The sequence below is a fragment of the Papilio xuthus genome, unplaced genomic scaffold, assembly GCF_000836235.2.
Source record: "Papilio xuthus unplaced genomic scaffold, Pxut_1.1 DF825928.1, whole genome shotgun sequence".
Lineage (NCBI taxonomy): Eukaryota > Metazoa > Arthropoda > Insecta > Lepidoptera > Papilionidae > Papilio > Papilio xuthus.
Window position 1 is genome coordinate 742771 of NW_013532721.1, and position 12699 is coordinate 755469.

At 35.8% G+C, this 12699-nt stretch overlaps 1 protein-coding gene across 1 annotated transcript in view; it reads right to left on the reverse strand.

Moving 5' to 3' along the window:
• Nucleotides 1–3596: 3596 nt before the first annotated feature.
• Nucleotides 3597–12699, reverse strand: part of sif (guanine nucleotide exchange factor still life) — a 73341-nt gene continuing 64238 nt past the window's right edge. The window contains exons 29-42 of the mRNA XM_013322117.1: nt 11238–11392; nt 8490–8602; nt 7713–7883; nt 6996–7190; nt 6803–6911; nt 6474–6653; nt 6218–6355; nt 5980–6137; nt 5710–5897; nt 5403–5556; nt 5230–5316; nt 5035–5146; nt 4786–4954; nt 3597–4549 (exon numbers count right to left, since the gene is read on the reverse strand). Of these exons, the coding sequence (XP_013177571.1) occupies nt 3766–4549; nt 4786–4954; nt 5035–5146; nt 5230–5316; nt 5403–5556; nt 5710–5897; nt 5980–6137; nt 6218–6355; nt 6474–6653; nt 6803–6911; nt 6996–7190; nt 7713–7883; nt 8490–8602; nt 11238–11392 (2713 nt within the window). The 3' untranslated portion in view covers nt 3597–3765. The remainder of the gene's footprint in view (nt 4550–4785; nt 4955–5034; nt 5147–5229; nt 5317–5402; nt 5557–5709; nt 5898–5979; nt 6138–6217; nt 6356–6473; nt 6654–6802; nt 6912–6995; nt 7191–7712; nt 7884–8489; nt 8603–11237; nt 11393–12699) is intronic.

The following is a 12699-nucleotide window of genomic DNA, read 5'->3' on the forward strand; positions in this document are numbered from 1 at the left end:
ACGTTGATTATAGCTAACTACTCTGATATATTTATTTTTAATGTTAACAATGAATATTAACAAGCACTGGTATAAAGGATACCTAATTTGGCACAGGATACCGTTTTGTAATGTACGAGTTAACAAACAGACCAACTAAATATATATATAGAGAATACTTACAGTTTGAAATCTAACATTGATAATTTCTATACATATTAAGTTTGAACAATGATAACTTTCTGCGATTTTTCTTCCATATAATATATATTTGTATGATTTATAAGATTTATAATTACGTTATAAGAAGAAAAAAATCATAAAAACAAAAGAATGATGGAAAATAATTTAAAAGAATATTTGGGATTCCAATTACGAACTACTTGAGAAATAACTAATGTAACACAAAGATTGTCGCCAATTTGGGTTTTCTATTGATATTGTCATTTGTATTTATAAGATTCGACTTACATAAGAAGAGTCACTGTAGATCTAATATAAATAAAACTTAGTGTCTATGACAATTACTTTAATATGTGATTATCTTAGAGCAGAGATGAAACTACGTCGCGTGTCATGCAATGTGTTTGCAGTATCCAATTTTTATAACCTCCACATAATGTCAATATTACTTCCCACTCCGATTTACCATACTTTTATAATTTTCCGATACTTGTAAATCTCTGTCCTTAAAAAAAAACTGTGAAAGGAGATTTTCATGCAGTCTTTATTAGCTTTGGTTTAATATATCAAAGTGGATATAAAAATAAACTTTGAGCTTTGTTTTATGGGTTTGAAAATGTTTAATAAAGAGATTGAAGTAAATTATTATAATTGCTCAGGATATTTCATTTGGAGACAATAATGTTATTTACCTAGACCATAATATATCGATAAGTTTATATACTATACTAAAGAAACATTCTTTCAAAGCGAGAAAGTAAATTATAATAATAAGTTCTATCGGTATATTATCCATTTTCGCTATAAAACAAAATATCATTAGATTCATGTTATTTAAAATGTTTGTCACAATAAAAACGCCAAGCCTTCATTGGTATGATAGTATGTATAACAATTCCTATTGACATGCAAAACCATCAGTCGATCCGAACAAAACGACGTCGCCCCACGTTTCAAAACTTAATTAATAGTAATGTTTAAGTCAACGATATACGTTAGGAATAGATACCGATTTTATAGCCCAGACATTAGATTTACACTAAAAGAAGAATTCAATTATAGTTGAAACAAGCAAACAAATTGGAAAGAGCAACAATTTGTAATTTTGAAACTTACTTTACGATATCTAAAATTTAATTATGAAAATCTAGGACAGTGACGGTGGGATTATATGGAGAGGAAATCGTTCGAAATCGTCGTTTTCAGAGTTGCCACCTAGTTTTGTGCGAATAAAATACACTGCTTTTAAATGGGTTACTCTAAAGAAGTTTAATAAATAATTCTCACTTGTAAAAACTTGCATGAAATTATATTACCTTAAATGAAAGAAAAATCACGGCCAATCAAATCGGCATCAAGTATAACTTAATCAAAAAATCTAATCATTCAGATTACGTGTACTTTATTGTTTTCGAGAAGAATGATATGAAATATCATCTAAATATTTTATAATGAAATACTAGTGGCAACCCTTGGTATATGAGGGCGAGGGAGGAGGGGTGGTTAGTTGTGGGTAGTGGCGGATAGTAGTGGCGGCTAGTGGCGATGGTCGGGCGCGAGCGACTTGCGGCTGGCGGAGAGGTGGTGCGCGCGGGGCGCAGGGCGCTGCGACCGCGGCAGCGTGGTGGGCGTGACGGCCGCGGCTGCGGGGCTCGCCTCGCCCGCCACCTCGCGCGGTTTCCACACGGGCGACCCTACAACACACCAAACACCAAACTCTTTCACAAACAACTTTGACGTCAGCTCTAGTTCGTAATTTAAATTTTGCAATTGATCGCACCGATCGCCAGGATAACGCGATAAGAGTTGAATGTTTGATGAATGTTGTCGTAGGTTCGGCGCCCCGTTTGAAAACGTGCAAGCGTACGACCGATTTAGAGTTCGACGCGCGGACACGATAGGTTACCGAGTGGCGGTGGCGTTGCTTACAATTTGTTACCGGCGGTCAACATTGTCATCGAACATTCAAATGAAATGGTAAGTAGTATCGACGGATCAGTTTCTTATGATGTGGAGCATTTTTTATAAGTTTTTTTCTTAAATATTAACTACTAGTACATTATAATTTTAAGTCTACAGTGCACCGACGGTGTCGTGTTCTCCTCGGCCCTCAGGCTGACCTCAGTGCATTCTCTATGTATACTATATTATGTATTATATTCGACAGAAATATTGTGCACAGCTAACAAAGCGCTATGTGTACAGAGATTATATCATTTTCTACTATTAATTTGATTAAGTTATGAAGAAAAGGGTAAATATTATGTATATTTATGTGGGCTAGTCTATTTTTATTAAGATTACATTTATGATTTGCTACAATTGAGTAATATCTTCCTTTAAGCGGTTAGGCGCCGTTTTGGAAACTAACTACTACTATATATTATTATGTATTGATTATAACATGCATACATAGACACAATAATATCCATTATTTATTATAATATAGATAACTTATACACTTGGTGTAATGATTATTAATTAAAATTAATCAAAAAGTGTCCAAATAAAAATACAATCTGTTTAAATGTGAATCAAGAATAAAACGATGTCTGTCTATTTTAAAGTCTTAATGTAAACTTAATCTTAGCTTAAGCAGGTACCGAAGAAAAGGGTAAAAAATAAATAAAAAATATAGCTTAAATTAATAGAGACATTTCGAAATGGAAGACTTAATTAATGTTACAAATCCATGGCGACCTATGTAACAATGTTTAACCTAATACAGTCAATGTTGAAATAACAAGAGATAAAGACAAAAATAATTAAGGATTAAGATCAGTACGATTCCACAGCCATTATAACACTTGGAGTTACTAGAATTATAATTGCGATAAAATTTAATTAATTCTATTTTTATTATTTTATCTACCTACGATTTAGGATTCTAATCTACACATATAATGAAGAAATTTTCGTCAAAGATATTTCATTGTTTATTTAAGAGTCGGTGTATAACTGTTTCTAATAGTTTACGTATACAAGATTTGAACTTTCTGTTGTTTGTTAAAAAGTCCAGTCCAGATTCAGCCAACACAAAATTTGTAGTTGGTCTGAAGGTCTCTTGTTAATTTTGCGTGTAATTGGAAATTTAGTTCGAGTCAATTGTTTCGTGGTTTTTTGTCAATCCATTACACAAGACATCAAGACCATTATTACACTATTAAAGTAATAAAAATGAATGTATAATAATATGAAAATTTGTGCAAGGTATTGAGGGTCTGGTCTGATTGTTGTCTTGTCTCATTTTTATATCAAAGGATATTATTGAAGAAAACCTTTGTTATCGTAATTAGCTAAAGCTATTTGTCAATTCCGTTTATTTTATAAAGAACATAATCCAAATTATTTTAGGTTTTAATAAAACATAAAGAATAAAGTATATAAGAAATGAATAGAAAAATAAATTAAAGGGAATATTAATTAAACGTGTATTTGATTGAATTCGCTTCTGTCCGGGGTGTGTTTGAAGGAAGGGCAAGTCCCGCGCTCGTGGCTCATGCCGTCTAGAGTTTCGACGCTGCTGCGGTCGGATGTTACGAGAATCGATTGAGACGTCATGGATTTTCTACGGGATTTTGGGACCTTGCCCTTCCCCTTATGCTAGGAATTTTTACTCTGCTTTTTCCCCGAGAGATAGCACTGTACGCAAGTAGGATGTTCGATGGTTTTAGCGATCGATTCCGTTGATTTAGATACAACAATGCCCATTTTCATAGCTTTGTCTTCTGCTTTGGCCAACTGGGAATAATGCGTTACTCTATCTAGTGAATTGGTACCGATTCTGGCAAGCTTTTCGCCACTAGATCTGGACGACCGTCGGCTAACGTTGGGCGACTTGCACGGAGATCTGTCAAAACTGGCCTGTGGAGTCCGCATAATACCCTTCTTTGGGCCGGGTTTGGGCGACTTCGCTCTATCTACGCTGTTTTCACGCGACTTCATGATGCTCCCGCGAGGCGAGCGTGCACCATCGAAGCTCTGCTGCGGCGACCGCGACTTGTCCATTGAGTCTCGCGGGGATTTACTCTGATCGAAACTACCTCTCGGGGATTTTTGAAGAGATTTGGTTTGTTTAAGACTAGATTTATTTGGAGATTTGCAAATAATAACTTTGGTGACGCGATCTCTGTCAGGGGACTGATCCATAGTCCTATTCGGAGATCTATCTCTGTTGATGCTACTCCCGCTGCCAGAACGGATCACTTTAATCTTTTTGTCCGTCGAACACGTAGAACTTTTGCGCTCCGGGGACGATTTCAGAGAATGCGACTCCCGCTTACCTAGTTCTTTGACCATAGTCGGCTGGTACTGAGTGGGCTGGTGGGAAGACTGGATGAGGCGCGCCTGGCTGCCGGTGCTGCCGGCGCTCAAAGTCGAAGTCGTGCTGCAACGTAATCGTAACGTTATATTTTATTATCCGCAAGAAACATGAATAACGATATGACAGTAAAAAGTAATGACATATGTATGAGTAGGAACATGTAAACCTACACAAATTTAGAAAAGAGAATATTAAAAATAAACGTATGAAGTGAAAGTGTGAAGAGTCGTCCCAATTGACATCGGTGTAGGTGCAGTGTGTCTGTCATCCGTGATGCTAACCCATACATATGTTGATACCTTAGGGTGAGGTGGTTGGGAGTTCTGCCTAACCCTCGCTTGGCGGGCGGCGGCGGTGGCTCGTCCTCGCCCTCCGACTTGGAACCGGGCTCCGTGGAGCCCTGCTCCGTCGACCTGTCTGTGTCTGTAGTCGGAGGCGGCGGGGGCAGCGTGCGCTTACTGCTGCTGTCTGTTGCCATACATACAAAATACCGTTAATATTGATATAATCGTTATTCATATAAGAATTCGTAAGGACATTCTTCTTACCAGAAGAATCGTTCACAGTCTTGCTTCGGGTCCTGAATGTAGGCTCGTCTGAGGAAACATCTTGCGGGGGCTCATCGGCGTCTTGAGAGTTCTCTCGTGACAGGTCTCCTACCTGAAGTAAAAATATGTAGATTGTTTATTATTTTAATTGTAATTTTTAAAACAAAAGTTTGTTATTAATTAGTTTTTTCTAACCTCAATATTGCCAGCTGATAAACGTTGTCCAGAAGTTTTAGGTTTCTTTGTTTTTCCAAGAGTCTGCGAACCTTGCATTACATGCACCTGAAAAACAAATATTTTTAGTATGTTGGTTATTGTAATGCCACGCCTGTGAATCTAAAGTTCCGAAATGATGGTATATTGTGTACCTGGTGCTTGGAGCGATCACGGTCGCGCTCGATGGTGTGCGGGGCGCGCGGAGGAGTAGGCGCGGGCCGAGAGCTCGGCAGCGACATGTTGCGGACCGACTCGCGAATTATCTGACGGATCGTCTTCAGGAAAGCGTTGCGGAAGTCTGCCGTGCTGTTAGTTGATGGAAGAGAAGCAGAATAATCACTTTTCAATAATTCTAAGACCCAGAGACACAATAGGACATAAAAATAGAATAATGATAAAATATTTTTAACTACAGTTTCATATCCCTATTTCTGCAAAACTAAGATCAATATTATTTACCTATTAGAGAGTACATAGACTTTCTCCGAGCGGCGCTGCAGCTGGCTGCGCAGATGAATGAGCTCCCAGAGAAAGTGGCTGTCCATGTCCTTTGCAGATGACGCGCGGACCTGCACCTCGGTCACCGGAATCAAAACCTGGTACCTTATTATCTCCACCTCATTAGAATTATTCTTAGAGGAAACTCCCTGCAATACATAGTTATTTTGTTATTCTTTCATAAATATTCCAAATATTTTGTCTAAATTAATGTGAAAGTAAAAATTTTACCATCAACTTTTTCTTCTGTCTCAGTCTTTCTTTGCAGAGGAAAACAACTGCGGATTTGAATACGAAACACATGGCGTGCAATTCCAAGCCTTTCTTAATTTTTCCCAAGAAATCGGATATATTCAACCATTCTACACCGCCATAGTATAACAAATCACCTGTGGATATAAATAAATTTATTAATAAAGTAAATTACTTGTAATATATCTATAGTGTGTATATAAAATAGTTTACTAACCAGGGCTGAGATCTATAGGTTGTTTGCAAGACTTCTGATGTTGCCTAAACAAATGATCAAATATAGCACCATATTCTTCATGAATTCGTTGCATTTCGTTTATATGTTCAGCGACTTTTTCCATTCCTTTTAATGCCTCTGTAACATGATAGTAAAAGTTATTTATTTTGAAATAAAATATCGCAACCCAATTTCCGAACTAAGAGATAATAATAAATAATTAATTTCATCATGTTTTAAACTCTGTCAATCTTACCTACTAAATGAAGATGTTCCTCAGAATTAACGTCAGTCAAATTTCTAAGTTGTTGCAGTAATAATGGATATTTGAGTATCCGCTGAATCGGTTTAATTAAGTAAGACTCCAAAGTCGAGGAGTGTTGTTGCTTGGGGTTGCGCGCTGCTAAGAACTCTTGTAAAGCTTGATTACCCTCATCTGGGAAAGAAAAGGTTAAGTATACGACATTTAAAACAAAATTTACTCTTATAGGTCTTGACTAAATAAGGTAATAAATTTATTACGCGATTTATTTCTTGATGTTTATTTATTTCAGTAAATTTTTATGAACATTTTATTGAACTTACTCGGATGCAAAACTTTCTGAGCCTTGCTGTGACTTGCGCAGAACGAGCTGTATAGCTTGAAATGATTAACGTAATATAGGAATGCATTTCCTACGGCAAAGAGGGCATTCTGCAAGATAAAATAAAAATTATTTAAACCAAGTAATTCTAAGTTCTACAGTTGTATATTAAGATATAAAATAAATTATCTTACCTTGAATTGATTTGAGAATTCGAAATGATGGAAGTTAGGCTCAGCCTCGAGAGCTTCTTCTAAATTTTGCAAGAATTGTCTTTGGAAAGTCACGATCTCCTGAATATTTCCGAAGAGAGCATTGATTTCGGCGTTCGATAAAAAAGTTTCCTTCTTCAACGGTTCCAAGTAATTTTCCAACAAATTGTTTAGGTGCTGCAAGCAACGGTAAACAAAGTCCCAATTACAATAGAGAATTAATATCCGGGATCGAGTTTAGTTTGAAGTAAACATTTCAAACGGAGTGTCAGTTGTCAAGACGCAGGTGCGCCGTTTGAACGGATCCAGAATCCGTTTAAACTTTTCGGCTTAATTTAATTTATACGGTTTGAATGAATTATCAAATTACTTACTTTGGTTTTGTTTTTACCAAATATTAACGAAAAATCATAATTCACAGCTATTCATTTAAATTGTTTATGTCTTTTGATTTTCGAAAATGTATTTGCTTATTTACGTTAAAGTAGTTTCGACACGAATATCAGATTGATGAAGTCGTAGTGCGATGAACTTAGTATTCATATTGATGACATACTAAAGAAAGCGCTTGTAGTTAATATGGTGTACAAATGTATATGATGTAGAGCGAAAGAAATGTCCCAAGGTAATGATTTAGAAATCGTGCATTATAATATATCTTTTATAATGCACGTTTAAGGGCTTTCGTTTCTTATGTACCTTAACATAAGCACGCTCAGTGTCAACCAGCTCGAGCAACACTTTGCGCAACTTGTCGGCGTCAGAGAGATGTCGTGATGGAGTTGCGGCAGCGCTGGCCAGACTGCCAGTGGGGCTGCCACGTCGCGTGTCTGCCGGCGACCGACACCATCCAGTCACTTGCTCGGCACTCTGCAGTTACACCATACTTAGTAGGATGGTACTACGCGTATTGTACGTTTTGGTACGTGGATCAACTGAATTAACAAAAAAAAAATTAAGCAGAAACACAGCTTTGCCTCTTAGCAACAGTTTTCCTATCAGTTATCCGCGTTATTGTTAAGTTTAAATAAGGCTTATTGGGAATAATTCAATTATGAAATTAAATTTAAAGTTCAACGAAGTGTGATTAATAATAATTAAAATTATTAAAATATTGTTCATCTAATAATCTTTTAACTTAAATTATATTTGACTCTGAGGAACTTCAGTGAACTAATCTTCACTGAAGTTGTTAAATTTGAAATCTAAGCTATTGTTTAGTTACCGTCGCGAAGTTCAACTGGATCAAGTATTGAGATTGTGGTCGCTTCAGCGTTCAGACTTTAACACTTTACGTCACACGATTATACGCCGGCTCTACATTGTTTTGTTAATTGATAATCAATTTACTTGTCATTCAGCAAAGTTTATACATAGTTTCAACTTAATTTTTTTTTTAAATGGTCGAATTTAAGAATTGTAAAATTATGATAAATACATAGAAAACTAAATTTAAGTTTGTGAAAATGAACATACCTTAAGAAGATTCTCTATTTCGAATGAGTTAGTTCTAGAGCTGACTTTCGGAGGTCCAGTATTCGCAGAATCACCACCATGTGCATCCGTTTCAGGACTATATAGTTCTTTACCTGTATATAAATACATGGAATCGTTATGTAGAGAAAAACTTGCAAATGCATACCGTTTAAAACGCTTGTAAAAGAAACTTAATTATTACGCAAAACGAGAAAAAATAAGTTAATAGCTAAAAATAGATAGAAGAGCCGCCTCAAAATGCTAAAGATCTTCTGTTTTAACTGTACAGTTTTTACTAAACGACTGTTCACGTAAAACTGAAAGTATGTAGCTTGCTTTATTTAAAAAAAACAAACGAAATACTTTGTTTCAAGGCTAATCAAACACTCTATCTCATCTATCAGTGATGTCAATCTAAATAGCTATTTGCGTTTTGTTTCTGTGTATTAAATTATAATTATTTAATGAAAGGAATATTTTGTATGAAGAAATAAATCGTTTCCAAATACAAAGAATCTGGTCTAAATGTTTATTAAAAGCTGAAAGTGAAGGTACAGAAAATTACATGTTTGATGTGGAGCAACCTTTATGACACAGAGTGACACAATGTGCTTTTTTGGTCGAGGTGAGTCAACAGCAGCGGCAAATAGCCTACGGAAAGGGTCACGGCCTTCATTTGAGGCCGCGTCGAGTGTATACTTGTTTCTAACTTAGTATGAATTTCTACTTGCCTACACGAGTGTTTTTCATTTATTTTTGTTCAGTTTAGGGACAAAAGCTCAAGCGCTTTCTTTCATTTTACGTTTTGTTTGAGTACATACTTTGATTTTTATTTTACCTTTACATTAATTAAAACTGTTTAGATAAAACGAAACGTTCATTTATTTAGGTAATTTATACTTTTATTTCTTGCGAATGTAACAAAATAATTGACTAATCATAGGATTCTCGGCTCACCGGTCGTTCCTAGAAATAGGAAACATAAATGCTATGTTAGATTATTCGGAGAGTTGAACTGAAATAATCCCACGTTCAGCCCACACAGTTAATATTCGCCCAATCGTGAATTTCCGCAAACGAAGCAGATGTTCTACTCCACTTCACGTGTACACAATAAGAATAATTTTTAAAAAGAAGACTACCATAGTGTTAAAAATTAAGTCAATATTATAACACTGCACAACAAATTACACGGTTGACGTTGCTGTTTAATAAGTTTTCATGAAAATATATTCCTGTGTAGAGTTTGTAAAGTCAATATCGCATAAACGTGCTATGAAAGAAATGATAAATGGCGCGTTTATAATCGAACAGGGTAACATGGTGAGAGCTTTTCAATTTAAATAACGAACATCCTGTAAAAAAGGGTCATATAACGATATTATACAGTACGTGCTATAACTCATTCGGTAGCAAATAATATAGCAGACAGGTCGAATATAGGTATTGTTTGGAACAGCGCCGCGTCGTGTGGCCGCATCAAATTGTGTCCTCAATGCGGACAACGTTAAACAAACGAGTATGCAGCTCGTGTGCACCGCACTCATAATAATTAGCTCTTGTTACTTATACAACCGAACGCAGTCGAATTCAACAGCGCAGCAAAATTCGGCTGGGCGAGTTTAAATAATGACCACGGAGAAAATACCGCGGAATTTGAAAAAAGGAATACGGCGAAAAGGATGAAGAGTTTAAATTTATTTATGTTTACAGGTTAAATCCTCCCGTCGCCTTTTACTAAAATTTATTGCTCGGTAATTCTTTACTGAGCCGTTTTTCATAAGAAGGTAAGTAACAGCGTCTTATGTAATATTTTAAGATTAAATGTGAAACATTTTATGTTTTGTAGCGAAACGAATAATATGCATAGAAAACTTTGCTGCTTGCTTTAAAACTAATTACAGTTTCTATTCATTATAAATAAATGAATTTATAAATATAAATGTTTATTTCTCTCGTATCAGTATCGGGAATTTATTTTCAGTATTTCATATTACATTATTGGAAAAAAGCCACAATATTGTAAGTCTGTATTGGAAACGATGCCAAGTAATACATAGAAAATGATTGAAGAGTCGCTTGTTAGCGTCGGGGGCGAAATGGAAATGTTAATTCAATCTATATTGCTCAGTAAAGTAGAATAACTATGCAAAACAATACGATTCCATTTGCTGATAGCGATTAAAATTTAATTGGATACTACCGCGGTATGCATCGACATATTTATTGGATGGTCTATACACATAATGATCGATATTAATTGTTTACCAATAATTGTGTCAATCGATGTCACCGCACATACTTGCACAAATTGCACACGTAAAGTGTGTATAGAGAGTAGAGCTATGCATCTCGCAGATCAAATGCAAGTATATAGTGTGTTGTGCAATTCATACAAACTGCATGTGTTTTTGTTTATTTCTGATGCCAAAATACTTGTATAATTATATCGTCATCCCTCTCAGTGTCTTTGACAAAACAGAGATAACAATAAGTTTTATTACTACTTAAATATTATTTGGCTTGTTTAATATGAAGCTTGAAGTTCTCTATGTAACTTGTAGCTCATAAAAGTTTCAGTAACTGTATCTAAAAACCCTGTATAAAACTAGACAGTCACTTGCAAATTGTTTATCACGAATATGTCTGTAGCTGGACCAAGCAATTTGCCGATCAGAGTGACAGGTCCTGTATCTCAAAAATCAAAGAGTAACAGTGATGTATGTTCGGGTTGCATTGTGTACTCACTCCAAGCGGGCGCGGGCACGATGAGTCCGGATATCATGTCGTCGGAGATGACGGGCGGCTCGCTGGGAGGCGGCGGACACACCAACGAGTCTATTATGTCGTCCGTCGCCGCGCGCATCACACCACTCAGTTCCGGCGGCTCAGTACGTGACGACCTGTTCACAATTTACATTCAATTTACGTAACTGTAGAGTTCCACTGCCACGTACTTACACTAGTACATATTGCCAATACTTTCTCTTTAATCAAACGTTGATTATCACTTAATAATATTATAAATACAAATGCTTGGATGTGTGGATGGATAGATGTAAGTTAGTAAGTTGTATGGCTGCATAGATCTCGCTCTACTAATTAGGTTTTTTTTATTTCGCCCGGACAGAGTCGCTGGCGACAATTATTGTATAAATACAAGTGTCACGTCAGTGAAATTTTACCGTAATACAAGCCCGTGTACCCAGACTTTGTTTAGGTAGATAAGTAAAAAGATATAGTCTGGGTTTTTTGGCTCTGATGACTGAAATAGTTTAACCAATTTGTGTTATAAATGAAGTTAGCGAATGGCTACAAATAAGCTTAATAACCTCGAGTGACTGCGTTAGCCTAGAAAATTATAAGTCCTTCTCAGTTAGCCTTATGAAAACTTAAACGTATGAGTACTGAAGGCTATCCTTGTGCCTTTTTATAGACGACTCGCAAAGAATTATCGTCTCTTATTACCACGGAATAAAAACAAAAATGGCTTGAATTAGTATTAAAGAGGATGTTCATTTACTGACAGCTTGTTCTTGAGGTTAAGTGAGGTTGCATGATTGCTTGTTTATGCTAATTTAATGATCCATCTTCTAACATTCTAAAGAAATTGTTACATGAAATACAAATAATGATACATGTAATAAGGTAAATTGCTTTATTGAATTGATTTCTAAAGGATAGAATGTTATATTTGTGAATGGATACCTTGTTAATAGGTAATTGAAACGTAGAGATAATATTGATTTTCTTTTTATTAGTATTCTATACATAGTACCTTTTTATACTTCATTATTGGTTTTTCGATATGTTTAAAATTCAATGAACTTATAACGTCGGTTTTCAGCAACACGGTTTAATTAAAAGCTTGCGGGGTTACAAGCCTTTTAAAAGTGTTGACTTTAGTTTTATTACGTTTGTGGAAAATGATACCTCGGTTAACAGGACGTACTTAAAAGAGGTAAGTAAAAAAAGGTTTGGAGGTAACTTTTATTTTAGGATACATTAGAAGGATCACACGCATTAAACCTGTGAACTGTTACCACTGACTTACCACATTGGTTACAAAGGTATCGTGTTGCCTGTGGCTTTGGCGGGCTTGTTTTATCGTGAAAGTAGACAAAACGGTTCAGAACAATGGCATGGTGTTGAGAGTGAACATATCAAGCTGTGTATTTTGTCGAGGAACATTAATTGTCGCGGCGCGTAG